Below are 27,960 nucleotides of genomic sequence, written 5' to 3' on the forward strand. Positions count from 1 at the left end.
GCATTGCCTGGGCCCAATTTCATAGAGCTACTTTAAAGCAGTAGCTAAGCATATTAAAATTATGCTAAGCAGAATAAGGTAACTGGACCATTTGTGACTGTGTCCTGCTTATTTTTGATATGCAGGAAATTGTTAACAATATTATGTGCAAACTTGGCTCCAGCTGTAGAGAGGACTGTGCTTTTTTCAATAGCAGAGTCTTTCTCAAAGGCTCTGCTCGAATGCTCTGCTAAGGTCGGAAAACGCAGGCCACTTACTTTTTTCCAAGCATTTTTACTATAAGTCCTTTTGGTTGGTAAGCAGTTTGCAACAGCTAAATACTATGTGTTTTCAAATACAAAAGTAATCAAATAAACAAAACATGTAGCCTACTAACAAGACAAGACAAAACAAGTCAAAACATGTAGCCTACTAATCACACAGTTAAGACAATTTCTTTTTTTTTAAATTCTTATTTTAACAGGAAGACATCTACTCAATAATATAGTCTAACCTTGCAACTAATCTCATCTGGTTGTAAAAGACTTCCGTCCTGGCAGACACAAGTGGAGTTATTGCTTCCAGTGAGGCGAGCCTTGTCTCCCGGACAGGAGCATCTAAACCCAGCAGGATCCACTGATCTTGGGACCTCGAGGCAGATATGGGAGCAGATGTGTCCGGCTTCTTCACAGGCATTCGGCGCTAAAAGAAATTGTGAATGGTAAGTTTCAATGTTGTCGAAGTTGAAAGGAGTTTGGGTTCTATAAATGATGTCGTAATGATCTTTTCATTTCATTTCAGATGTCAACATCAATCAATACATTGTGATAATATTGTTCAGAAAACATATATTCATAAATACCTCAGACAGTTTCGCTATTCCTATTGGTGGAGAGCGCGTCACTTGAGTGTGTATAAACCTTTGTTTATGACCAATAAAAAGTGTTAATTCATGGGCATGACACGCGACCATGCACCTGTTCTTATAAGACAGTTTTCATTCCTATTGGTCAAGAGCAACGGCTGCAACAGTTGTGCCACATCACGCGATACACGCGACGCGCACAGCATTCCCCTATAAGGAGTTGTTTACCCAAGGGCGGCGGCGGGCTTTACCATTTCATAGCTGGAGGGGTGTTTAGAAATCATTTAACAATTATAATTTTTGCATTTATTTTACTTTTTGACCAAAAAGTTATGATGTTTTTGACAAAAAAGGTATTTATGAATGGGAATCAAAGTGTGTTGAATCGGTTTTCAACTTGTGGTTTAAACCCGCCGAGGCCTGGATCTTTATTAATTTACCTCGACTTCGTCTTCGGATTAAACCAGTAGTTGAAAACCTCTTCACCACACATTGATTCCCATAATAACTTGTACAAATGAAAACTTGATTCAGTTTATGAACAATAAATAGGTAATAGTTTGACATTGACATGTAGGAAAAAGGAGAAGCAAATGCCTTTTTGTTCCCCTTCCCTAAAGACGAAGACAAAAATTAATAAACAAATAAGTACACACAAAAAAAGGGACATGGACATTATGCATGAGTGAGACTGGGCAATAGATAAACAAATTAGGTGTATTCAAATAAAAGAGATATTAAAGGAACATTACAGAATTGGTTTTGCTAGCAAAAAAGCTGCTGGCATTGTAAGCACTTTATGTAATCCACCATATACATAAACTTCGATAGTCTAGGTAACCTCTGTAGTCTAGTTGGTAAGACACTGCTCTAGAATTGCAAGGGTCGTGGGTTCGAATCCCACCCGAGTAAATATGCCTGTGATATTTTTTTCACATGACTCGGGGGGAAAGTACTGAATATCACTGCTAACACACATCGGTGTATGGGTAAAAAAACAAAAAAGTGAATATTCTTTATCGATGATGCAAACTTAACATCTATTAAATTCTGGGCCAGTTGGTCTTGTGTTTTTTTCACCAAATTCGAGCTCTGCTTAGCAATTGATCGATCCAGTAGGCTCCGCCCACAACGCACGTGTGAGCAAAAACACGTGGGGCTCTCCAATGCCTTTCTGCACAACTCTGCCGTGCGCGCCAACAATACGCGCAAGCATGTCGGACCTTAGTGTCGGACCTTCGTTGCGTTGTGATTGGTCAATACGCAATGGGGCGGAGCTTAATGGATCGGTCTATTCTTGTATTCATACCTTCACACCTGACTCCATCCTTCATGAGCAATCCTCTATTCTCACATAGGCAGCTTTCTCCATCGGATGCAAGCGTCGTACCCGTTGGGCAGGCACATACAAACCCCTGTTGGTTACTCAGGGACCTCAAGCATAGATGGGAACATGGATTACCAGCGCTTTCACAGACATTAGTTAACTCTGTGCGAGAATAAAGAGACAAATAATAATTTACAAATATTTGAAGCCAAATTTTAAAACACTCTAAAAACTAGAATTTCGTTTTTCTTTGTACATACCTGAATCAATGCAAATTTACCCTGTCAGTTTCCCTTGTGGTTTATTATTTGATCTAATAAATGGTCTTGCTTTTTGTAAGACACAAAACACAATATATTCACAGATTTACATTCAACTCGCATGGTTTGAAGATAAAGATGGTAGAAAGCTTCCCTTAAAATAGGAAAACTGAGGTGCTGGAGTTTTTGAGGAATGAGCAAACCAAGTCATAAAAACATTTTTTTGTCTCAGTGAGACAAAAATTATTTAAGCATGTAAAACGTATTTACCTGACATTGTTTCACTCATTTCTCAAAAACTACAGCACCTCCAAGTAATATTTGAAGGGAACCCTTCAACTATCATTATCTTCAAACTGTGTGAGCTTAATGTAAATCTGCGGAAATTGTGTTTTGTGGCCTAAAAAAGTACCCCAATCCTTTAAATGAAAGTCTCATCCCTTTCGGTGATCTCCTTAAGGGGAACAAGATGTTGGTAGAGCCCGGCCTGTTGATCAGAAGGTCGTTGGTTCAAAATCTTGCTCTAGTAAATAATTCCCCAAATCACTCATAAAACTTGATGATCATCTCTTCTCCTAAACTTCAGTGAATGTCAAAATAACAAACTTCAAAATCAAGGTTTGAGTCAAGACGTACCTGAAAGCGGAATCTGTTGGTCCATCAATGCCAAACCATTTGGATCAGTTATGTCGTCTAAAATGTCCTCCATTCGTTCTCCATTGTATTTATTTGCAGTTGACACTGCGTCAGTCTCCCAGTCAGTCCAGTACACATTGTCCTAGGCAGGGGAAACAATGTGTTTTTATAAAAATGCGCACCATGTTTCTTAGGCTCATCCTACTGCTTCCCTAGGGTAGTATCGTTAACTTTGGTGTGATTCCTGGCTAAACGACAGTCAAAGTTGTATGGCTTTTGACCGGCACACCTGAACTGAACCCTGACTGGCCCAGATAGCCCAGTTGGTCGGCCTAGAGACGGCACGTTAATTGGGAGGTCGTTGGTCTAGTAAAATTTCCATTGTTTTTTTTATCAACAAAAAATACTATAAATACTAATAATGTAAGTTTTTGTGCAGCTGGATTCGAACCTGTAACCTTTGGCTTGCAAGTGGTCTTTATCCTAGAATTCTGATTATATACCTGATGTACGATGATATCAAAAGGATGGCTTATAGTTGTGTCGAGGATAACATGTCGATTATTCCCATCAATATCTGACGACTCGATTCGACGCAGCTTAGCATCTATCCAGAAGATTCGTTGCTCATCATAGTCGAGAGCTATACCATTAGGCCATATGATATCTTCAGTTACTATGGTAACCACACCTTGACCATCGAGACCAGCTCGTCCAATGTGGGGTGTTGAACCCCAGTCTGTCCAAAACATGTACCTGAAGGAGTAAAAACAGGGTATTTTTACAGCTAATTCAGGAAAAGACAAATGATAGTCCCTATGGTTTGGTATGACTTGCATTATGCGTTGACTTAATGATTTGGTTATATTAATAACAATGATAATATTAATATTGGCTTCAAAAGTGGCTTCAACATTCAGTATTTTTCCTGCAAGGTATGTTGGACTACGTTTAAACTATGAGACCACCTCCTCTTATAGCACCGTGTAAAGTTTAACAAGGTGTTGTTAAGCAGCCAATCAAACTAGGAGCACCAGGTCGAACCCGGCCGGCCACCTTCTCTTTACGATCAGTGCACTGGCATATTTTACTTGTGTTAAACAATACACAGGACCGACGGCTGTATGTCCCATCCGAAGGACAAAGCATCATAGTTAAAATTGTTTTGTTTAAGGACACAGGTGTCAGGACTGGAACTCCAACCAGCACTCAGATGATCAGAAACACCAGGGCCCATTTTGATAGAGCTGCTGAGCACCAAAATTTGCTTAGCATGAAATGTCTTCTTTTATCAAAACAGGATTACCAACCAAATTTATATTTGTTGCATATTGCTTGTTATACTGGTATTAAGCTGTTGTTTTGCTTATTTTATCCTGAAAATCCTGTTGGAATTCGGTGGGTAATCCTGTTTTTATCAAGGCAAAAATTTCATGCGTAGCAAAGTTTTGTGCTTAGCAGCTCTATGAAATTGGGCCCTGATCTTGAGTGCCGTACTCTTAACTGCTACTATGACACACCACAGCAGTATAACCAATAAAACTGGTTTCTTTAGATGGGTCAGGAGTTTGCAGGATGGCATGCACCAACTATTACCCTTCAGCTGGATCCACCACAATTCCTCGAGGTTCTTTAAGATTCTCATTGATGAGCGTCTTCTTGAAACTGCCGTCCCATCTAGCAACATTGATGGTACCATCACCTGTGTCAGTCCAGTAGAGGTTTCGGTAGACCCAGTCGTATGCTACGCCGTTCGATATGGTATCTGTAACAACTACTTGGGTGTGGACTGATGAGCCATCAGAGAAGCTGAGTCTGCACCACAAATCAAAGATGAGATGATTTATAACAACCATGGCTCAATGCCACAAAGCTCCAACATGAGTTTCTCAAATCATCACAGTGATTTTTGTTGTGTTTTCACATAAAATTTTGTAAGCAATGAGAAGTTCAATCTTTGCTCTTTGTGAAATCGGCCCCAGATATTTCCGAATTCATTGTAAGATTAAAAAGCTTTGCATGGTGAGAGAACAATGTTGGAATGAAGGTGTTTGTACAGTAGTGACACTATGTACTTATATCTCCATGAACCATAGGTTTAACAACTTTAGAGTCTCAAGATTTTCAGTTTTTTTTAGGAGTGACCAAAGTGTTGACCGAATGATTTTTGAAGCTTTGCAAAGTGTGGAAATTAAGATGTAACTATAAGCAGTAAACTTTTAGTTTCAACCATGTTAAAATCTCTTTTGGGAGGAGTGTTGTTTGTGCATGGCTTCAACTCTACTTGAGTGAGCAGCCTCATCAGATGTCCAGAATTCTCCCGAAGATGATCAGAGAGTCTGTTTGAAACGTCAAAACCACACCGTCTCTTTTCAGAGCCAACACTCCTCCCACAAGGAATTTTACAAAATGGTTGTACGTTGACTATTTGTAGTTAATAGTTGTGACTGTTTTATTTTATTGAATGCAACCTTGTCGAGCTGAGAAAAGTCTTTGAGGCAATTTCTAAAGATCTTTGATGAGTGTTGGCGCTAAGTCACATATTATGGACGAAAAAATGAACATTGAAAATGACCTGCTTATGTTTTCAGTTCCGACATCAGTCAAATAAACAGCATCCATAATAGGGTCGTAGCTAATGGCAACAGCTGTATTCAGCCCCCGTGCTACAAGCTCCGTTGTCGCAGAGAAAACGTTCAGTTTTCTGAGTGTGGTACGGTCTACTAGAAGGAGCTTAGGTGGTGCTGGGTATGAAAAAACACAGGTCCGGTTGTCAAGGTCGACATTATATGACATATGGGGGCTATTGATAGAAAAAGGGGGCATAGCTAATTCCATGACTCCATTTTTAACCAATCAGATTAGAGGATTCTATGCATGAGGTATGAATAATAGTTATTATAAACTTCTGGTAATGAAACCAATAATAGCTTACATTCTTAAATATTTATGTAATTTTTATATCGTAATTTTATCATGTGATTTTTCTGTTTACTTTTAACATGTTAGTTTGTTCGCAGGGCCCAAATGGAAACCAGTCTTTTTTTTTTACTGATTTGGCTCACCCAGGGTCAATAAAGGAAATAAATAAATAAATAAATAAATAGCTCATAAGTGAATGTAATTATTGTAGTTCACAAGCCTGAGAAAACCTGTAAACAGGGTGCACGCTATGTAAAAGATGTTTTCTTGGCACTATACCAATACTAGTATACACGACCTAGAGCTTCATGTCCCATCCGGAGGAAAAACAATACTTGTTTAAGTGTTTTTCTGAAGGACAAGTGTTCAGAACGGGACTCAAACCCACATCAAAAGCTCACTGGTGCTCTGTACTAACTTCCCACGACACACCACAAACCTTTATCAAACTATCACCAATACCAGAGTACTATCACTACGTAACTGCAAAAGCAAAAAACATAGATACTGATAATCGATATGCTAAATTAGCAGGCAGACTAATTTTTCCCCAATGTTCACATCCTCTCTTAGTGGACACTCTCCTGACGATGACTAGAGCAAGCTAGTAGAGACGTTGAGACCAATTCAAGAACTGACTCCGCGGTAGTACAGTTAATTACGATTCTATAAGCTAAAGTAGTCGTCCCAGCCTATTTCTATACCATCAACAGTTCTTTTGAGAAGTCTCCCGAACACCCGAACAATCTACTCTGCGGTTGTAGAATGAAGCATGAAGAACAAACTCTACCTGGCAAAGTAGATACACACATGGTGTTACCGCAAACCAAATATATATGGACTGATGCGCTTCTACTTTACTCACCATGGTCACAGTAATAGCCCTTGGGGACACTGATGCACTGTCTACTTCCACAACCTCCATTGTCATCACTACATGCCTCTGTAAAAAAAAAGGAGACCCAAAAAGTTACACCAGGACTGCGTTTTAAGCTGGTGAGCATTGCAAACTTTGGCAGCTTTGCATTCAAATTTTGATTTCAAGAATAAAAAAGGAGACCCAAAAAGTTACATCAAGGCTGCGTTTTAAGATGGTGAGCATTGCAAACTTTGGCTGCTTTGCATTCAAATTTTGATTACAAGAATAAAAAAGGAGACCCCAAAAATTACATCAGGGGTGTGTTTCATGCAGGTGAGCATTGCAAACTTTGGGCATCAGTTGCATTTGCAAATAATGAATGTATGAATAATTTTTGTGTTTATATGCCAGTCCATCGAAGACTCTCGGCACTACCCTTTTTGTACTCCAGAGTGGAACGAAGCAAGTATATAAGAAGTGCCTTGGTTGAGGACAAAAGGATTCAAACCAACATTCTGTAAATAACAGAACTGCGATTCACTGTCGAAGACTGCTCAGCCTTGACCCTAAACACCAGTGGTTTTCCTTTTACTTTGCAGCTAAAAGGGTTGCATTTTGTGGAGTAAAAAATTTGACTCCACAAATTGGCTTGCAGTGTTATTTCATGACATATAAGGCAATTTCGAGGCATATTAGTGTGGATCATTATATTTTACTTTTTAAAGGCAGTGGACACTACTGGTAACTTCTCAAAATAATTATCATCATAAAACCTTTCTTGATTACAAGTAATGGGGAGAGGTTGATAGTAAAAAACATTGTGAGAAACAGCTCCCTCTGAAGTGACGTAGTTTTCGAGAAAGAAGTAATTTTCCCACGAACTTGATTTCGAGACCTCAAGTTTAGAATTTGAGGTCTCGAATTCAAGCATCAGAAAGCACACAACTTCGTGTGACAAGGGTGTTTTTTTCTTTCATTTCTATCTCGCAACTTCGACGACCGATTGAGCTCAAATTTTCACAGGTTTGTTATTTTATGCATATGTTGAGATACACCAATTGTGAAGACCAATCTTTTACAATTACCAATAGTGTCCACTGTCTTTAAAACTACTTTACAATCATATGCATGTCATAACAAACACTTTTCAAATACCAACTTGCCCACAGTCTGAAGCATTGTGCCCCTTTAACCACCAGGCCTCAATTTCAGGCTCGACTTAATGTTAGCACAGAATCAGCGCTTACGGAAGCAGGGAATTATGTGCTTACGGCAAGCATATTTCACGGGTTGGAGGCGAATTTTGGCTTCTGTGCGACTGTGTGGATACTCAACGGTACTAGGCTTTCTATGCTTACAAGGCTGCGCAGAAATTTGGTCTCTTGCACGTCAAGTGGGGAATCGTGATCGTAAGCACAGAATTCAGCGGTGAGCAGCGGGCCCAGAACTTGAATTTTATGCTCTCAACCACTCGGCCATATTACACCCTTTAGAATAGACACTGCAAACCTTTGAAATACCGCTTCTATCTTTGACCGAAAACAAAATCGAGGTCAATTTGTCTGTAGATACTTTACTTATCCACTAGTTTTGTTGTCATTTCCTGTCACCTAAAACTAACATTTTAATAATTTGGTTTTATCTGTAGTTTTCACTTACGAGCAGTGAACTCCGTTTCGTCTACATCTTGTCTCACCTAACATACATTTTACATTTATCGTTAAATCTCTACAACTTGTCTACATTTTTGTGTACTTCACACTACTTTTATCATCATTCCTGTTCACCTTTAAAATAACATTTTAGTCAAATTCTTATCATCTGCAGTCTTGACTTACGAGCAGTGCACTTGGTTTCGTCTTCACCGCCTTGACAGTCAGAAGTGCCATCACAAAGCTGAGAGGTCAAGATGCAAGTGGATTGATAAGGACACTGGAAACGGTTTTGCGCTGTACAGACACCAGAGCAGTCTTTCTCATCTGAGTTTCCAGGGCAGTCTTGAAAGCCGTTACAGCGAACTGAAGACGGCTGGCAGGATCCATCATCACAGGTAAACTCATCATCAGAACATGTTTGGTCTGTTATCCAAGGTGAAATAAAAATGTTACATAGGGTGCGTTCGATTAGCTTCCCTGGGTCGACCCCGATCTGCCCCAGTATGTTCAAATAGCTTTGACATCATTCCAGGGGTTAATTCGGGTCAGCCCCAAGTGCCCTGCTTGTGGAGTGGGTCACTTTGGGCTGGCCTGAGGTGCATGACATCACCATAAGAGGGTGATTGATCATTCGCTTAGCTCTTGTCAGGGGCCTGAATGAGCAACGCAGGGTCCACATAGGGAAGCTAATCGAACGCACCCAAAGTAATACTTGGTTTTTATAGATCACACACATCCTTAGTAGCTAGATCAAGACGCTTTACAACATTATTATCCCTTTTCATTGGGCATACTTGGACCATATTCTCAGACTGAGTTAATTCAAAACGATTTATCTTTGGCTTTATAATAGATCAAAGCAGATGCGACCCCATTACTCTAACATCCGGTTTATGCTTGTCTACTCATCGGTCACCCTGTGTTTACGTAAAGATCAGTGTGTTTTTTTAATTCTGTCCACACAACAGTGTTAACATATAAACCCGAAGTGGTCTAAAGATAAACCCCCTAGCTCAACGGTCTAACTTTTATTGGTTAAATCCGATTCAGTCTAGTACTGTCTACCGTTGTTTGGACACACCAAGTTGAACTAGATTGGGATGCACAAAGAGCAAAACCGACTTAAGTACCGTCACATCAAGAGTGCGTGTGAAATTGCTCATAAATTGTCAATAAATTGCACAATCAAGTTGTGTGAATGATTTTGCAACTGACATTGTGTGCCATAGAACCTGATACTACTGGTGTGTCTATACTTACTTTTCAATAGGAGACTTTTGGGACGCTTGGTGGCAGCAGACTTACCAGGTAAATTCCATTGTTCTTGGTAATGTGCGCACGCTCAGAGCTACGTGAACAATGGAAATTGACCTGGTAGGTCTGCTGCCAGCGTTCCACAGTCTCCCATTAATTATAAAACCAGATAAAACTGACCTCCTGGGCAGGAAGCTTCATCCGAACCATCTTCACAGTCCGTGTCACCGTCACATTGCCACGTTTTGGTTATACATTGATCACTGCATTCAAATTCAGTCTCTGCATTACAGTTGAGTTCAACCCCTACATCTATGAACATCACATCAAATTTATTCAGTTTCTTATTGTATATTTGTCCGTACAAGTGTACCTGCTGAGTTTGTGACTAGTGTCATTTGAGATAGATAGAAAAACTGAACTGCAACTATGATACAACATTTAAAAAAAAAGTTAAAAGGACATCATTAAGAGAACAACAATAGTATATACAATAATTATTATAAAATACGCAAGCAAAAAGGGGAATAAAAACATACAACAACCACACACCTTTGACAAGACACACACCACACAAGTGTCAACATGCATGGTGCTATGTAAGTTTTGGTAGTGTGATTTTTATTCTTTTTTATTAGTATCACATCTAATATGTGTATCTGTGAAAATTGCTTTGCACAAGTTGGGTGAATGATTTTGCAATCGATAATGTGGGACATAGAACCTGATGCTACCGTTGTGTCATTTTAGTAGGTCCCCAACAGATATGCAGCTAATCTTGATTGTGAAATATGTAAATGCACACCTTGCTTGCATTCTTACACTACTGGTTGTCAACATGAGGGAATATCACGCCTTTTTGTTTTGGGGCTGATGTGATTGCATGACTTGTAGGTGTTTGTGAAACCAGTGATATTTACTAGTCTTGATTGATCAATTCATTTTTGTATGTTGGTGTGTAATGCACTGGTAGATTTCTCCAACTGAGGGTGTTCGTTCTTAATTGTTGTAAAGCCTGATACTACTTGTGTGTCTGCACTTGCTTTCCAATTAAAGGCAGTGGACACTGTTGGTAATTACTCAAAATAATTATCAGCATAAAACCTTACTTGGTTACGAGTCATGGGGAGAGGTTGATAGTATAAAACATTGTGGGAAACGGCTCCCTCTGAAGTGTCGTAGTTTTCAAGAAAGAAGTAATTTTCCGCGAATTGGATTTCGAGACCTCAGAATTAGACTTGAGGTCGGAAAAACAAGCATCTGAAAGCACACAACTTCGTGTGACAGGGGTGTTTTTTCTTTCATAGGTATATCTAGCAACTTTGACGACCAATTGAGCTCAAATTTTCACAGGTATGTTATTTTATGCATATGTTGAGATACACAAAGTGAGAATGTTGGTCTTTGACAATTACCGACAGTGTCCAGTGTCTTAAAACTATAAAACCAGATAGAACGTACCTGAACAGGTAGCTTCATCCGAACCATCATTGCAGTCTTCATCACCATCACAATGCCAGCGTTTAGGTATACATTGATTGTCACTGCATTTGAATTCAGTCTCTGAACAGCTGAGCTCCAATTCTGCAATTGTAAATCCCACATCAAAATATTATGTGCAAGTTTTCAAAAATAGCTGTGCTATTCTCTCACTCAGTATATAGCTGCCTTTCTTGAGCTATGACCCTGCTCCTCAGTTGGTTTTCTCCTCAACACTCACTGAGATGGAAAGCTCTTCAACCTGTCCCGCCTGTCAGTGAGCCAAACAGTTTGTGTGCTAGCTCCCACTCTTTTATCTCTCTCTATCTAGCTGCCTTTCTTGAGCTCTGACCCTGATGATCCTCAGTTGGTGTTTTCCTCAACACTCTCTCAGACAGAAAGCTGTTCAACCTGTCTGGCCTGTCAGGGAGCCAAACAGTTTGTGCGCTGGCTCCCACTCTGTTATCTCTCTTTCTATCTAGCTGCCCTTCTTGAGCTGTGATCCTGATCCTCAGTTGGTGTTCTACTCCACAACACTCTCTCAGATTCAAAGCTGTTCAACCTGTCTCACCTGTCAGGGAGCCAAACAGTCTGTGCGCTGGCTCCCACTCTTTTATCTCTCTCTATATCTAGCTGCCTTTCTTGAGCTGTGATCCTGATCCTCAGTTGGTGTTCTACTCCTCAACACTCTCTCAGATTCAAAGCTCTTCAACCTGTCTCGCCTGTCAGGGAGCCAAACAGTTTGTGCGCTGGCTCCCACTCTTTTATCTCTCTCTATATCTAGCTGCCTTTCTTGAGCTCTGACCCTGATCCTCAGTTGGTGTTCTACTCCTCAACACTCTCTCAGATTCAAAGCTTCCCTGGGTCGACCCCGATCTGCCCCAGTATGTTCAAATAGCTTTGACATCATTCCAGGGGCTAATTCGGGTCAGCCCCAAGTGCCCTGCTTGTGGAGTGGGTCACTTTGGGCTGGCCTGAGGTGCATGACATCACCATGAGAGGGTGATTGATCATTCGCTTAGCTCTTGTCAGGGGCTCAAATGAGCAACGCAGGGTCCACATAGGGAAGCTAATCGAACGCACCCAAAGTAATACTTGGTTTTTATAGATCACACACATCCTTAGTAGCTAGATCAAGACGCTTTACAACATTATTATCCCTTTTCATTGGGCATACTTGGACCATATTCTCAGACTGAGTTAATTCAAAACGATTTATCTTTGGCTTTATAATAGATCAAAGCAGATGCGACCCCATTACTCTAACATCCGGTTTATGCTTGTCTACTCATTGGTCACCCTGTGTTTACGTAAAGATCAGTGTTTTTTTTAAATTCTGTCCACACAACAGTGTTAACATATAAACCCGAAGTGGTCTAAAGATAAACCCCCTAGCTCGACGGTCTAACTTTTATGGGTTAAATCCGGTTCAGTCTAGTACTGTCTACCGTTGTTCGGACACACCAAGTTGAACTAGATTGGGATGCACAAAGAGCAAAACCGACTTAAGTACCGTCACATCAAGAGTGCGTGTGAAATTGCTCATAAATTGTCAATAAATTGCACAATCAAGTTGTGTGAATGATTTTGCAACTGACATTGTGTGCCATAGAATCTGATACTACTGGTTTGTCTATACTTACTTTTTAATAGGAGACTTTTTGGACGCTTGGTGGCAGCAGACTTACCAGGTAAATTCCATTGTTCTTGGTAATGTGCGCATGCTCAGAGCTACGTGAACAATGGAAATTGACCTGGTAGGTCTGCTGCCAGCGTTCCACAGTCTCCCATTAATTATAAAACCAGATAAAACTGACCTCCTGGGCAGGAAGCTTCATCCGAACCATCTTCACAGTCCGTGTCACCGTCACATTGCCACGTTTTGGTTATACATTGATCACTGCATTCAAATTCAGTCTCTGCATTACAGTTGAGTTCAACCCCTACATCTATGAACATCACATCAAATTTATTCAGTTTCTTATTGTATATTTGTCCGTACAAGTGTACCTGCTGAGTTTGTGACTAGTGTCATTTGAGATAGATAGAAAAACTGAACTGCAACTATGATACAACATTTAAAAAAAAAGTTAAAAGGACATCATTAAGAGAACAACAATAGTATATACAATAATTATTATAAAATACGCAAGCAAAAAGGGGAATAAAAACATACAACAACCACACACCTTTGACAAGACACACACCACACAAGTGTCAACATGCATGGTGCTATGTAAGTTTTGGTAGTGTGATTTTTATTCTTTTTTATTAGTATCACATCTAATATGTGTATCTGTGAAAATTGCTTTGCACAAGTTGGGTGAATGATTTTGCAATCGATAATGTGGGACATAGAACCTGATGCTACCGTTGTGTCATTTTAGTAGGTCCCCAACAGATATGCAGCTAATCTTGATTGTGAAATATGTAAATGCACACCTTGCTTGCATTCTTACACTACTGGTTGTCAAAATGAGGGAATATCACGCCTTTTTGTTTTGGGGCTGATGTGATTGCATGACTTGTAGGTGTTTGTGAAACCAGTGATATTTACTAGTCTTGATTGATCAATTCATTTTTGTATGTTGGTGTGTAATGCACTGGTAGATTTCTCCAACTGAGGGTGTTCGTTCTTAATTGTTGTAAAGCCTGATACTACTTGTGTGTCTGCACTTGCTTTCCAATTAAAGGCAGTGGACACTGTTGGTAATTACTCAAAATAATTATCAGCATAAAACCTTACTTGGTTACGAGTCATGGGGAGAGGTTGATAGTATAAAACATTGTGGGAAACGGCTCCCTCTGAAGTGACGTAGTTTTCGAGAAAGAAGTAATTTTCCACGAATTGGATTTCGAGACCTCAGAATTAGATTTGAGGTCGGAAAAACAAGCATCTGAAAGCACACAACTTCGTGTGACAGGGGTGTTTTTTCTTTCATAGGTATATCTAGCAACTTTGACGACCAATTGAGCTCAAATTTTCACAGGTATGTTATTTTATGCATATGTTGAGATACACAAAGTGAGAATGTTGGTCTTTGACAATTACCGACAGTGTCCAGTGTCTTAAAACTATAAAACCAGATAGAACATACCTGAACAGGTAGCTTCATCCGAACCATCATTGCAGTCTTCATCACCATCACAATGCCAGTGTTTAGGTATACAGTGATTGTCACTGCATTTGAATTCAGTCTCTGAACAGCTGAGCTCCAATTCTGCAATTGCAAATCCCACATCAAAATATTATGTGCAAGTTTTCAAAAATCGCTGTGCTATTCTCTCACTCAGTATATAGCTGCCTTTCTTGAGCTATGACCCTGCTCCTCAGTTGGTTTTCTCCTCAACACTCACTGAGATGGAAAGCTCTTCAACCTGTCCCGCCTGTCAGTGAGCCAAACAGTTTGTGTGCTAGCTCCCACTCTTTTATCTCTCTCTATCTAGCTGCCTTTCTTGAGCTCTAACCCTGATGATCCTCAGTTGGTGTTTTCCTCAACACTCTCTCAGACAGAAAGCTGTTCAACCTGTCTGGCCTGTCAGGGAGCCAAACAGTTTGTGCGCTGGCTCCCACTCTGTTATCTCTCTTTCTATCTAGCTGCCCTTCTTGAGCTGTGATCCTGATCCTCAGTTGGTGTTCTACTCCACAACACTCTCTCAGATTCAAAGCTGTTCAACCTGTCTCACCTGTCAGGGAGCGAAACAGTTTGTGCGCTGGCTCCCACTCTTTTATCTCTCTCTATATCTAGCTGCCTTTCTTGAGCTCTGACCCTGATCCTCAGTTGGTGTTCTACTCCTCAACACTCTCTCAGATTCAAAGCTCTTCAACCTGTCTCGCCTGTCAGGGAGCCAAACAGTTTGTGCGCTGGCTCCCACTCTTTTATCTCTCTTTCTATCTAGCTGCCCTTCTTGAGCTCTGACCCTGATCCTCAGTTGGTGTTCTACTCCTCAACACTCTCTCAGATTCAAAGCTCTTCAACCTGTCTCGCCTGTCAGGGAGCCAAACAGTTTGTGCGCTGGCTCCCACTCTTTTATCTCTCTCTATCTAGCTGCCTTTCTTGAGCTGTGACCCTGATGATCCTCAGTTGGTGTTTTCCTCAACACTCTCTCAGACAGAAAGCTCTTCAACCTGTCTGGCCTGTCAGGGAGCCAAACAGTATTTTTTGCAGGCTCCTGCTCTACTCTCTTTCTATCTAGCTGCCTTTCTTGAGCTGTGACCCTGATCCTCAGTTGGTGTTTTCTTCAATACTCTCTCAGACAGAAAGCTCTTCAACCTGTCTGGCCTGTCAGGGAGCCAAACAGTATTTTGTGCAGGCTCCTGCTCTACTCTCTTTCTATATAGCTGCTTTTCTTGAGCTCTGACCCTGATCCTCAGTTAGGGTTTTCCTCAACACTCTCAGACAGAAAGCTCTTCAACCGAGCTGTCTTTCCTGTCTGGGAGCCAAACAGGATCATGTGCCTTCTCCTGCTCTATTCTTATTGTATGGGAAAATAGCTGAGGATAACTCGATCATACCCTGCACGTAGCAGGTGCAGTTTCGCCACCACTCACCAACATAGACCGATTCCCCACATGTGAAAATGCTGAAAGTCATGCTCTAACTAGAATGACCCACATATGCATCTGTTTTTTGTTTCAGTAATGTTGTGTAGAATTTTTGATACTTCAAATCTTGGATTGTTAATTTTGTTTGTTCCAAAGGAGAGAAATGGCATACATACTAATACTTTTGTATTTTACATTTTACATCAAATTGCACTTTTAATACTTCAGGAATTCTTTTTAATGAGGTACATGTTTACAAACAGATTGAATGTTGTTTAGATTTTTTACTCCTAATGTTATAATTGTGTTTCTAATTTTTTAGTCTTTCCATTACTCATGCAATGTTCAGCAGCCTAGAGCATGTCAACATGATTAAAGGCAGTGGACACTACTGGTAATTGTGCATAAAATAACAAACCTGTGAAAATTTGAGCTCAATCGGTCATCGAAGTTGCGAGATAATAATGAAAGAAAAATAACCCTTGTCACACAAAGTTGTGTGCATTTAGATGGTTGATTTCGAGACCTCAAGTTCTAAATCTGAGGTCTCGAAATCAAATTCGTGGAAAATTACTTCTTTATCGAAAACTATGGCACTTCAGAGGGAGCTGTTTCTCACAATGTTTTATACCATCAACCTCTCCCCATTAATCGTCACCAAGAAAAGTTATGCCAATAATTATTTTGAGTAATTACCAATAGTGTCCACTGCCTTTAAGGTGCTATATAAGTGTTGGTATCATTATTACTATTACTTGTTTTTTCAATTAAATATAAAATTGAAGTGTCGTGGCCGAGCGGTTAAGAGCACCGAATTCAAACTCTGGTGTTTCTGATCAGCAGAGTGTGGGTTTGAATCCCCAGTCGTGACACTTGTGTCCTTAAGCAAGACACTTAACCATTGTTTCGTCCTTCGGATAGGACGTAAAGCCATTGGTCTCTTGTGTTGTGTAATGCATGTAAAAGAACCAAGTGCACCTATCGAAAAAAGAAGGGGTCCGCCCCGGTGTTCCTGGCTGTGGCTGCTATATGCGCAGTAGCACTCAGATTTCATCACTGCAATAACCTATCTTTCTGAAAGTTTGTATATATATCCAGCGCCTGAGTACCTTGTTTGGTAGATCTGTGCGCTATATAAGACTTCGATATTATTACGATTATTATTATTATTATTATTATTATTATTATTATTATTATTATTATTATTATTATTATTATTATTATGAAAACTTACCTACACATGAAGCTTCATCTGAACCATCCTTACAATCCTCTTCTCCGTCACAACGCCATTGTTTGGGTATACATCCGTCGCTGCATTCAAACTCAGTCTCTGCATCACAGTTGAGCTCAAGCCCTACATATTATTTATCACATGAAATTGTAACTGTGAAAATTTAAAGGCACTAGACACTATTGGTAATTGCTCAAAATAATTGTTAGCATACAGACTTACTTTGTAACAAGCAATGGAGAGCTGTCAAAAAACAAGAGCTTGAAACATTGTGAGAAATGGCTCTGTATGCAATAACGTATTAATTTTCCGTTAAAATACTTGAATTTGATTTCGAAGACTCAGAACTATAGATTTTGAGGTCCAGAAATCAAGCATCTGAAAGCACAGGGTGTTTTTTCTTCCATTATTACCTTGCAACTTCGATGACCACAATTTCGATGACCAATTGAGTTCAAATTTTTACAGGTTTTGTTGTTTTATGCATAATGTTGAGATACACCAAGTGAGAAGACTGGTCTTTAAAAAATACAAAAAGTGTCCAGTGTCTTTAAATGCTTCACGCACAATTAATTCATATTGAATCTGTGGCAAAATTATTTCCAAAACATATATTTTTTGTTGTTGATTATTTTACTAACTACATGTAAGCAACACAGAGAATGGGGATATTAACACAACAAAACAGAGGTTTTATAAGCTGAAAAAAACCCCGGCATGTCAGTAATTCAAAACTGTTTTCATATGTTCTCTTTCTTAACAATAATAATCAACTACAGCATTATAAAGGCGTACTTTACTGAGAAACATTGAAAGCACCGGTCAGGATCAGAAGTTAAAGATTAAGATAAAGTATTGTCAAGATGTTGGAAAGCAAGCATGAACAAGTGTGGTTTAAGTTTCTGCTGGAAGAAAGTGATGTTGTGTATTTATAGGGCCCAATGTCATGGAGTTGCTTAAGCAGAAAATATATTGCTTAATGTTTTGCTAAGCAGAAATGAGCAGAATACCACTCACAAATTGTACATGTTAGTTTTTTCCTAGGCCTAAGCAGCTCTATAAAATTGGGCAATGCTTTCATGTGGACATTCCAGATCACAGTTACATGTCTAAATTGCAGGGATGCACTTTGACACATGCTCAATGGTTGCACGCTCTCACATGCTACACAGTAAAATCCACTATGCAAAAAATACACAAAATATACCCCAGTGGCCACTATTTTTTATATCAAACATTGGACATGGTAGTTTGGCTCACTGGTATTTCCATGAAGTGTTAACAATTTCAACATGTGGCCTCCTAACCTTCACAGCTACTTTCGTCTGAAGAATCTGTACAATCTTGTTGACCATCACATTGCCAAGATGCCGGGAGGCACTGTCCGTCTGATCCGCACCTAAACTCAGTATCTTTATCACAAGCTTTGCGGTACAAAGGATAAATGGGATTTGAGGCAATGCATGCATGGTGATACATAAATGTATATTTGGATTACCACAAACCCTACAAGTCGGACTTCAGACAAAAAGTGATTAGAAAATTGTTCCTAATGGTCATCTAATGGTCATCAGTAGTGGTCATTTTATGAATATTTACAAAACAAATTATCTCCCACATTCTCAGTCGAATTGCAGTCTTTAAGCCATGGTTTAGTGCCGTATTGGCTAAGGGAAGTATTTAGGCCAATGGTCAGCAGAAAATCAAAACAAGTTGCTTTTTTACACTTTATAGACAGTCATAAAATTAGGCCAATGATCATCCTAGTGGTCAGCTGTGATTTTCACAAAAAAATTAAAGAATGCAAGTATTTTCAAAATCGAGTCCTATATTTCGGGTGAAACAGTTTTTGGACATTGGTCACCTTGCATGGTCACTCGGTCAGCAGTGATCATTTTATGTAAAAAACAATGCCATACATTTTTATACTTTTTACTTAATTTTATAGGGCTGACATTCATGATTTGTGAAACTCTTCACTAAAAAAATACAAAAGTGTCATCACACAAGTCCCTTTTGTTCACTAAAATGTGTTCCTTCCGACCAACCACTGCATTGTGTACACTAAATATTACTGCAATGGGTGTTTCAAAGTAATTTTATTTATTTTTTGCGAAGTCTAATTGATTCGCTGCCTCAAATAAAAACCAAGAAAATTCAATAACTGCACTCACATTAAAATTGTATGCCAAGCCAATGCTTGAGGAAAACGTAGCATGTACTGCATTTTAAAGTTAAAAACCATGTCATCTTTTTTTTGTTTTACTGCAATTACATGGGGGTGGGATGGGGGAGGGAATGAGGCATGCTAATCAAACTAACAATTGATGATTTCTTAAAGCACAGCTTATATTTTCCGGCCTGATGTTGTAAAAAAAAAAATCATACAGATGACAGTAAATAAGTTCCCAAACTATAACAGCAGTTTATCTTGTAAACGTTTAGGTCTTCTTAAAAATAAGTTTTGCAAGTTTTGCAAAAGAAAATCTTACACTTCCCCAAGTATAGTAAAACTATGATTGATGTGACTACTTGAAAGCACAGCATGGACATAAATTACTCAAAATAATTGTTTGCATAAAAACTTAGGACAATGGAAAGTTGTTGATAGAATAAAACATTGTGAGAATCGGCTCCCTCTGAAGTGACGTAGTTTTGAGAAAGAAGTAATTTGAATTTGATTTTGAGACCTCAGAATTAGAATTTGAGGTCCCCGAAATCAAGCATCTGAAGTCACACAACTTGTGTGACCTCCATGGTGTGACAAGGGTGTTTTTTCCCCCATTATTATCTTGCAACATCGATGACCAAAATGAGCTCAAATTTACTGGTTTGTTATTTTCTGCATATGTTCAGATGCACCAAGTGAGAAGACTGGTCTTTGACAGTTACCAATAGTGTACAAAATGTAATGCATAGCCACAGTCAGAAAATGTACTTACCATTTGCTTTGCAAAGAAAGGAAAACAACAGAAGTACCATAAAATGTAGAGCCATCTTCACAGAGGTGGCTCTATCCACTCTATCAAACCACCACATCCTGCTCAGCTTATCACAACCACTGTACTGGAAATGATGGAGGTCTGTAGTCTCTGATTGTTTATATAGGAACAGTTTCTTACCCCCCATGGGAGGTCACAGCTTTTCAGATTACAGGATGCAACCCTGGGGGAATAAATCAAGGGTACACAGTATGTACAAGGACAGTGGGGTTTCTAAACTGTGATTTTATTTCCAGTAGGCCCTAGCATGGACCACATTGACCAAAAACTTATTCTGGATCTGTGGTGTGCATGGTTGAGGCATGGGGAATTTAGCTACCTCCATGATTGAGGGAAACGTTTTCTACCTCCAAGGATATCTCATGGCACTATATACAGTGTGGGAAAAGATGTCCTTAGAAAAACTGTAACACTAGGGTCCTAATTTCAGTTTCTGATAAGCAAAACTAAATAAGATACCAAACACATGGTGTATGAGGATCACTAGTTTGGCTGGTTACACGATTCTGGTAAGCATAATTTTGGTTGTGTTGTTGTTAAAGGCAGTGGACACTATTGGTAATTGTCAAAGACTAGCCTTCACAGTTGGTGTATCTCAACACATGCATAAAACAACAAACCTGTGAAAACTTAAGCTCAATCGATCATCGAAGTTGCGAGATAATAATGAAAGAAAAATAACCCTTGTCACACAAAGTTGTGTGCGTTGAGATGGTTGATTTCGAGACCTCAAGTTCTAAATCTGAGGTCTTGAAATCAAATCCGTGGAAAACTACTTCTTTCTCGAAAACTATGGCACTTCAGAGGGAGCCGTTTCTCACAACGTTCTATACCATCAACCTCTCCCCATTACTCGTCACGAAGAAAGGTTTTATGCCAATAATAATTTCAAGTAATTACCATTAGTGTCCACTGCCTTTAAGCTCATTGTTGTGTTTAAAAGCAGCTCTATTTGAAATCAATTGATGTATGAAGGTGTTTTTTTTTGCTAGGGCAGTCTTGTAGTTTTGGCAGTGATAGATGAACTACAGAAATTGTTACCTTGACAAAAGTTTTTGTTCCATTAATCCCCTTGTTCATAGACCTTATCGCAAATACCAATGCGCAAGCGCAGACTGTTGAATGAGGTGCATTGTGGGATATACATGGATCAAATTTGGATACCAGCTAGACCACAATGCACCTAATTCCAAGCTTTACGCGCGCCCCCCGGTATTTGCGAAAAGGTCTATGACCCTGCTGTCCAAGATTCAATTGATTAGCTTTAAGGGCTGGTCGTCTGCACTGCATATAGAGGTTTTACTCATCTCTTTTATGGTCTAAGATCGGATAGCACGCCTTTGCATGGAGATAATGGAGCCAGTTTTACCTACATAGTCTTTGGTACCATTGCCCATAGAGCAAGGAACAGTTCCTTGCTCTATGCACATGCCTACCATGGTGTTACTGAAGATACAAACCGTTGTTTGTTTGGGACGAATCTCTCTGCCCTATGCTATGCTCTGCCCATAAACAACCCATTCCACACTCGGAGGTTCGATCTGTATCCTTCCTGTTTACGTTCAGTAAACACACCCACCAGTTTGGTGCCCTGTACCACCTGGTACAAAACAACTTTCTCTTTGTCAAGGTCTGTCTAAATATTGGGGTCAGATTCAACCTTCCCCCCCAAAAAAAAAAAAGTAAATCACTTAATTTAATTACCACAGTCTGTACCAGGCTGTGCAACCAAAGACCCACACACTACTGTGCTTCTATGGGACACATACCTGTTGGGCATCCTCAGCACAGACATGGGTATCGCCTCTCATACCCTCAAAAACATAATTGAAAGTCGGAGTTGATTTTTGAATCATTCCTTTTACCATATTTTACAGACACAATGCATATTATGCTTATTTATCTTCAAGGTTGTTCTATAATAATGGAAATTTGACTGCCAAGTGGTTTTTCTGGGAGAATATTCTGGGAGCAATATTTTCAAAGAGGCATATTAAAAGTGGTTTAGTTTTGCATTCGTTTTTCTGCTGTATTATGTTTTTGATAGACCATTATATTGAGTATTCTGGCACGCACAATAATGAGAAAGTTGACATTTTGTGTCATAATTTCCACATAAATCCAATAATTATGAAAGTAAAAGCTGGACAAGTTTTGAGAGATGTGCCCTCTTTCATCATTTCAAAAGTTGATAAGAATTAGACAGTGCAATCTCCATAAAATATATTATTTACCGATTTCTTCCATTAGGCTGTGTACAAATCGTGCCTTCAGGAAGTCCATGCTCTGGGGCTCTTTTGTAAACATGCGATGTCACAGGTCACAGCGTCTATATTTTGTTAAGAATAAAAAGTGATATATTTGGGGGCTTAAAAATTGACACACTTTTACAAAACCACATTACTTTGAAATGACATGTGTCTCTACATGCTTTACTATCAAAAGTTGTTGTAGGTGTGGCAGAGGTGGAAAACCCATTGTATATAATCAACATAGTTCATTCATGGTTTAAGTTAATTGCCTTTCCTGTTTACATTTCCCTCTTAAGCTGTTTTACAGCAACCCCGGTTTTTATAATTTTCTTAGCAGCCTTTTGTAACTTGTTTGTATACAGTCACTGTTCCTTTTGTTTGCATCTCCTCGCGTCTTTTCCCTACCCAACTTGGTTTTGCTCATTAGTTTTGTTCAAGAGAGTACCCCAACAGTAAGTCTGTTTATTGGTATTATTAATTTATTTTTTAAGTGGTCAATTTTTCCCAGTTATATAGGAATCTAACCAAGAGTTGTTATTGCCATAAGTTTTAAGATTGATACCAAGTGTACATTCCCTTTAAGTCTTTGGACCTAACAATCAAGGACTGAATTTTCTTGTCTGTACTGGCCACAAATAGCCCAGCAATACACAGGGGATCCGAAGCTTCCAAAAAAGCACAACCATGACCTGGTGACATTAGGTGAATTTGGTAAATACAGACGTGCTGTTTTAAAGCCAGTGGACACTATTGGTAAATGTCAAAGACCAGTCTTGTCACTTGCTGTATCTCAACATATGCATAAAAGAACAAACCTGTGAAAATTTGAGCTCGATTGGTTGTCGGAGTTGCGAGATAATAATGAAAGAAAAACCACCCTTGTCACACTTTCAGATGCTTGATTTCGAGACCTCAAATTCTAAACTTGAGGTCTTGAAATCAAATTCGTGGAAAATTACTTCTTTCTCGAAAACTACACCACTTCAGAGGGAGCCGTTTCTCACAATGTTTTATTCTACCAACCTCTCCCCATTACTCGTTACCAAGTAGGTTTTATGCTAATAATTATTTTGAGTAATTACCAATAGTGTCCACTGCCTTTAAAGAACAAAAAAATTACTTTTAGAATTAATCACTGTATTTATCCGGATCATAAATTATGTTGACGACCAGATACTTTGTTTTTAATAAAGTTTTTGTTTTGTTTTGTGTTCCATTGAGAATCAACATATTATACTTTATCAAATTAATTTATACAATCATTTATACTTGGCAAGGGGCAATTTGGGTGCACTTAACCTCTTGCTCAATTTTCATTTCTCCCCATAACTTGTTTTTGCAATTTGTTGTTCATGTTTGTGCTTAAACACATCATTCAGCAACACACCCCATATCATCATTGGTATGTGTACAAAACAACTACCATGCAAATGAAGGCTTCAATGGAGGCTTTGCCACTGAATATTCATGTAACTTTTGGCCAATCACAGTTTGTGTTGGGCAGCCAAGCCAATCAGGAGCATTGTGGGCGTGTGTTTCATGGCATGGTAAAACATAGCTAATCAACCAATCAAGGGAGGCAAGATTGGATCGGTTTAGAATGTGTCACTCAGTCCACGGAGGTAGAACAGTCCAACAACTAAAAGGTGTCTATTGTTCTTTTATCTGAGTCCGGCTATAATGATCGTACATGCAAATTCGTATTTAGTTATAATACAAAAAAAGTAGAAATTAATTTACAGTTTTTTTACAGTAATTGTTTCTTTGTTTATTCTTCTTTCCTTTAAGAAATCAGTATTATTCTCAACTGAGTAAAAATATTCTTGGTTTTAATAGTACAATCATTCCCTTCAAACAAAATTTGACAACAAAAATATCTTCAGAGCATTATGTTATTTCAGAACACACAAACAATCAGTTTAGCAGTTGGTATAATTATAAAACTATATGAACATTTGCTTTATTCATTTTGTGTTTCAAATTTTGGCAAAAATTAGTAGTAAACTAGTAGGCAAACTAGTAGTATGTAAATAACTTGCAAAGAGTAAGCAAAAATATGTTAGCAGAAATTGGGAAGGCAACCAGGGGTAGTAATGTGAAGCGCTTTGGGAAGGCAACCTTATTGGGAAGGCAACCCATTCTTGGTGCCTTTTAGTTCACATTTGTTTGTCACTGGTGCTCATCTAACTGTCTGCTCGGAATATAAATTATGAAGCAAAATCTTCTTCTATCATAGCTTGATGAAAATGGTAATTTGAGAGATAATTTGTAAGTATTTGCTTGGACCCAATTTTTATAGAGCTGCTTAAGTACAGCAAATTATGCTTATGCGTATTTTGGATAGTATAACCTTATTCTGCTTATCTACTTAAGGGCACTGAACATCTTTGGTAATTGTCAAAGACCACTTGGCGTATCTCAACATATGCATACATACAACAACAAAACTGTGAAGATTTTAACTAAATTTAACGTTGAAGTTGCGTGAGAATAATGGCAGAAAAAACACCCTTGTCGCACAAATGTGTGTTTTCAGATGCTTGAATTTGAGACCTCAGCTTAGCTGATGAGGTCTCAAATTCAATTAAAGTTTTTTAGTGAGAAATTGCTTCTTTCTAAAAAGCTACGTTTCTTCAGAGGGAGCAATTTCTCACAATGTTTTACACTACCAACAGCTCTCCATTGCTCGTTACCAAGTCAGTTTTTACACTAACAACTATTTTGATAATAATCGATAGTGTCCAGTCCCCAAGCTGCTCTCTGAAATTGGGTCCAGCTGAGCCCAAATTCATAGAGCTGCTTAAACAGCAAATTGTTTTACAGTTTTCTGCTAAGCAAAAATACGCAGGATACCAGTCACAGATGGTAATTGTGGAATGGTATTTTGGCTGGTTACCTTATTCTGGTGTGCATGATTTTGTTTTGCATTGCTACTGTTTGTGCTTAAATGAAAAAGCAGCTCTATAAAATTGGGCCCTGGAATTTATTGAAAGAACATAGTTCCATAAAAATACCCCCTCAATAAAACAAAAAGTAAACTATTTCATTTAGGTTTACGGCACTTGGCATTGATAAGTCCCTTCTTGAGTCGGGCTCGGATTCTCTTCTATGCCTTTAGGGATACATTCCACTGCATTCTGAGTGATCGTACACTGAAGATCAAAGTCATTACCAACTCCTTGTTTGGCTAAGAACCGCGTCGTTAATCCACTCACTTGAAGGGGTAACGGTTTTGGATCCTGAATTAGATAATAGAAAGATAGATAAAACTTTGTTATCCCTCCAACTGGGGAAATAAAAATGGCCTTGGCAAAGAACTGTGTGCAGATACAATACAAACGATCAGTAACGGAAGGATAACAATTTTAAACATGCATACAATACACACACATTTAGAGAAATCAATAGTTAAAACAGCATGAATTTGGTAATTAGGGACTAGATTCAGCAACACAACAGCTCATCGCTCCAACCACTCATTGTATCAACTCCCGGACCAAATAATAATAATAATGAACGGCACTTATATAGCGCTTCACACAACAGTCCCGAAGCGCTTTACAAAAAATTAATGAGTAAACAGGTAGCATCGTGTTCTGATCCTTCCTTGCAAAGAACATTTTCGTCTGAAGTTGGTGTGGAATTTTGCATAGCTGTTTGGATCGCTACGCAGCTCACAGGGCTGTGTACACTCCCCAGGGAGGGAACTGAGAAAGATCAAAGAAATTTTATTGACCCAGCGACCAGGGCACCATTATAAAGCACATTGATACGTTATTGTTAAATGCGCTACATAAGAACTAGTTCTTATTATTATTTGGTGATCTGACAAGTAATGGCGCCCTTGAATGGCATTTACTTTGTCAGATACTGTGCGCTCTATAAGTGCTGTATACTATTTTGATTTTTTCAAAAGTTGGATAAATGTAACACCAACAAATCTTTGGCTATGAAGTCTTTCATTACCTCACAGCTGACTCCATCCTCCAGCAGGCGCCCTCCATTTTCACAGAGGCAGGTCCGTTTGGTCCAATCCAGAAGGCTGCCCTGAGGGCATGCACAGATATAGTCCGTCAGTTTTGAGGGGGAGGGAAGGCAGATATGGGAGCAGGTACTATTCAGACATCGGTTAGGGATAACTGTAAATAAAATAAAACCCACAGTATTGGTCAGTTTAGAAATGAAAGCAAGGGAATTGACACTATAGATATTAAAAGCTATAAACGAAATTTTACTAAGGACTAAGAGTACTGCACTTGTAAACCTTTTTAAGAGTCCAGTAGTACAGTATAGTAATAGCATGGTGGGAAATTTACAAATCAAATTCATGGAAAATTACTTCTTTCTCGGAAACTACGTTACTTCAGAGGGAGCCGTTTCTCCCAATGTTTTATACTATCAACAGCTCTCCATTACTCGGTACCAAGACAGTTTTTATGCTAAAAATTATTTTGAATAATTACCAATAGTGTCCACTGCCTTTAATTGAATAAGAGTACATGAAATGTTGAGTTTTAGTCTGAGAAACATTTGCCAAACATTCTCGCATTAGACAATATTATATCTATTAAGTGTTTGTTCAAATAAACAAGGTTTATATTTATGTTAAATTGTGAAGAAAGTTTGTTTGCAGTCTGATTTTGGGTTTTGTCCAGTAAAAGTGTTCAGCTACAAGCCCTCTTTAGGGTACCCTCTTTAGGGTATTCAAGCGAAACTCTCAATGTCTCCATAATTGTTCAATAGAGTCTCCATGATTGCAAAATGCAAAAAAAGTAGGCTTATCCTAGTGTCACTGACACTGTCATCTTGGTATCTTCCATAAACAATGTTTTAAAACCTTACGTACCTCCAAACTCGGACCGGTGTTCAATTGCTGACATAAATAAAGGTCTAGTGTCTAACTGAATAGAATCCAGTATCTCTCCAGTAAACTTGTTGGCGATGGTAACTTCTTTTGAATTCCAGTCGCCCCAGAACACCATGTGCTGTAAAGATCAAGAAATATCTTGGAATTACAAGTTTCTTTTTTTTTTTAGGCATACATTTTGTTGTATCTTGATCGAGGTTGTATTGGACCTAAAATGAATATAATCATTCATAATACTCTTCATACTTTAGTGTGTTTTCTGGTTTGTTTAAATCTGAAAATGTTGAATTAAAGGCAGTGGACACTATTGGTAATTACTCAAAATAATTATTATCATAGAACCTTTCTTGATTACGAGGTAATGGGGAGAGGTTGATAGTATAAAACATTGTGAGAAACAGCTCCCGAAGTAACATAGTTTTCGAGAAAGAAGCAATTTTCCACGAATTTGATTTCTAGACCTCAGGTTTAGAATTTGAGGTTTCAAAATCAAGCATCTGAAAGCACACAACTTCGTGTGACCATGGTGCAACAAGCGTGTTTTTTTCTGTCATTAATATCTCGCAACTTCGACGACCGATTGAGCTCAAATTTTCACAGGTTTGTTATTTTATGCATTATGTTAAAACACCAAGCGAGAAGACTGGTCTTTGACAATTACCAATAGTGTCCAGTGTCTTTAATGAGTCCTGAAAAGTCTACTAATATAAAACCTACACATAATAATGTTCGTGTAGGTCAGTCAATTGTACTCAATACAATTTTCCTACTTTTTTTCCCAAGGACCAACTATCATGCTGGTATAATGTCACTGGGCTTCATT

At 38.8% G+C, this 27,960-nt stretch overlaps 2 protein-coding genes across 5 annotated transcripts in view; both read right to left on the reverse strand.

Annotated features, from left to right (window-relative positions):
* The window catches only part of LOC117297862 (low-density lipoprotein receptor-related protein 2-like), a 48,114-nt gene extending 28,050 nt beyond the window's left edge, over positions 1-20,064 (reverse strand). For 2 of the 4 annotated variants that reach the window (XM_033781031.1, XM_033781028.1), the window contains exons 1-15: positions 19,959-20,064; positions 18,324-18,440; positions 17,017-17,139; positions 14,335-14,457; positions 13,054-13,185; positions 11,219-11,341; positions 9,938-10,069; positions 8,687-8,926; positions 6,855-6,932; positions 5,643-5,811; positions 4,664-4,882; positions 3,571-3,823; positions 3,068-3,209; positions 2,154-2,333; positions 494-681 (exon numbers count right to left, since the gene is read on the reverse strand). In XM_033781031.1, coding sequence (XP_033636922.1) covers positions 494-681; positions 2,154-2,333; positions 3,068-3,209; positions 3,571-3,823; positions 4,664-4,882; positions 5,643-5,811; positions 6,855-6,932; positions 8,687-8,926; positions 9,938-10,069; positions 11,219-11,341; positions 13,054-13,185; positions 14,335-14,457; positions 17,017-17,139; positions 18,324-18,440; positions 19,959-20,055 — 2,316 coding nt within the window. In that variant the 5' untranslated portion in view covers positions 20,056-20,064. The remainder of the gene's footprint in view (positions 1-493; positions 682-2,153; positions 2,334-3,067; positions 3,210-3,570; positions 3,824-4,663; positions 4,883-5,642; positions 5,812-6,854; positions 6,933-8,686; positions 8,927-9,937; positions 10,070-11,218; positions 11,342-13,053; positions 13,186-14,334; positions 14,458-17,016; positions 17,140-18,323; positions 18,441-19,958) is intronic. The other 2 variants (XM_033781029.1, XM_033781030.1) reach the window with 2 other exon arrangements.
* A 5,115-nt stretch (positions 20,065-25,179) lies between these two features.
* Positions 25,180-27,960, reverse strand: part of LOC117297864 (low-density lipoprotein receptor-related protein 1-like) — a 34,283-nt gene continuing 31,502 nt past the window's right edge. Inside the window, exons 29-31 of the mRNA XM_033781032.1 lie at positions 27,117-27,255; positions 26,237-26,409; positions 25,180-25,509 (exon numbers count right to left, since the gene is read on the reverse strand). Of these exons, the coding sequence (XP_033636923.1) occupies positions 25,324-25,509; positions 26,237-26,409; positions 27,117-27,255 (498 nt within the window). The 3' untranslated portion in view covers positions 25,180-25,323. The remainder of the gene's footprint in view (positions 25,510-26,236; positions 26,410-27,116; positions 27,256-27,960) is intronic.

This window comes from Asterias rubens, chromosome 12, assembly GCF_902459465.1.
Source record: "Asterias rubens chromosome 12, eAstRub1.3, whole genome shotgun sequence".
Taxonomy (NCBI): domain Eukaryota; kingdom Metazoa; phylum Echinodermata; class Asteroidea; order Forcipulatida; family Asteriidae; genus Asterias; species Asterias rubens.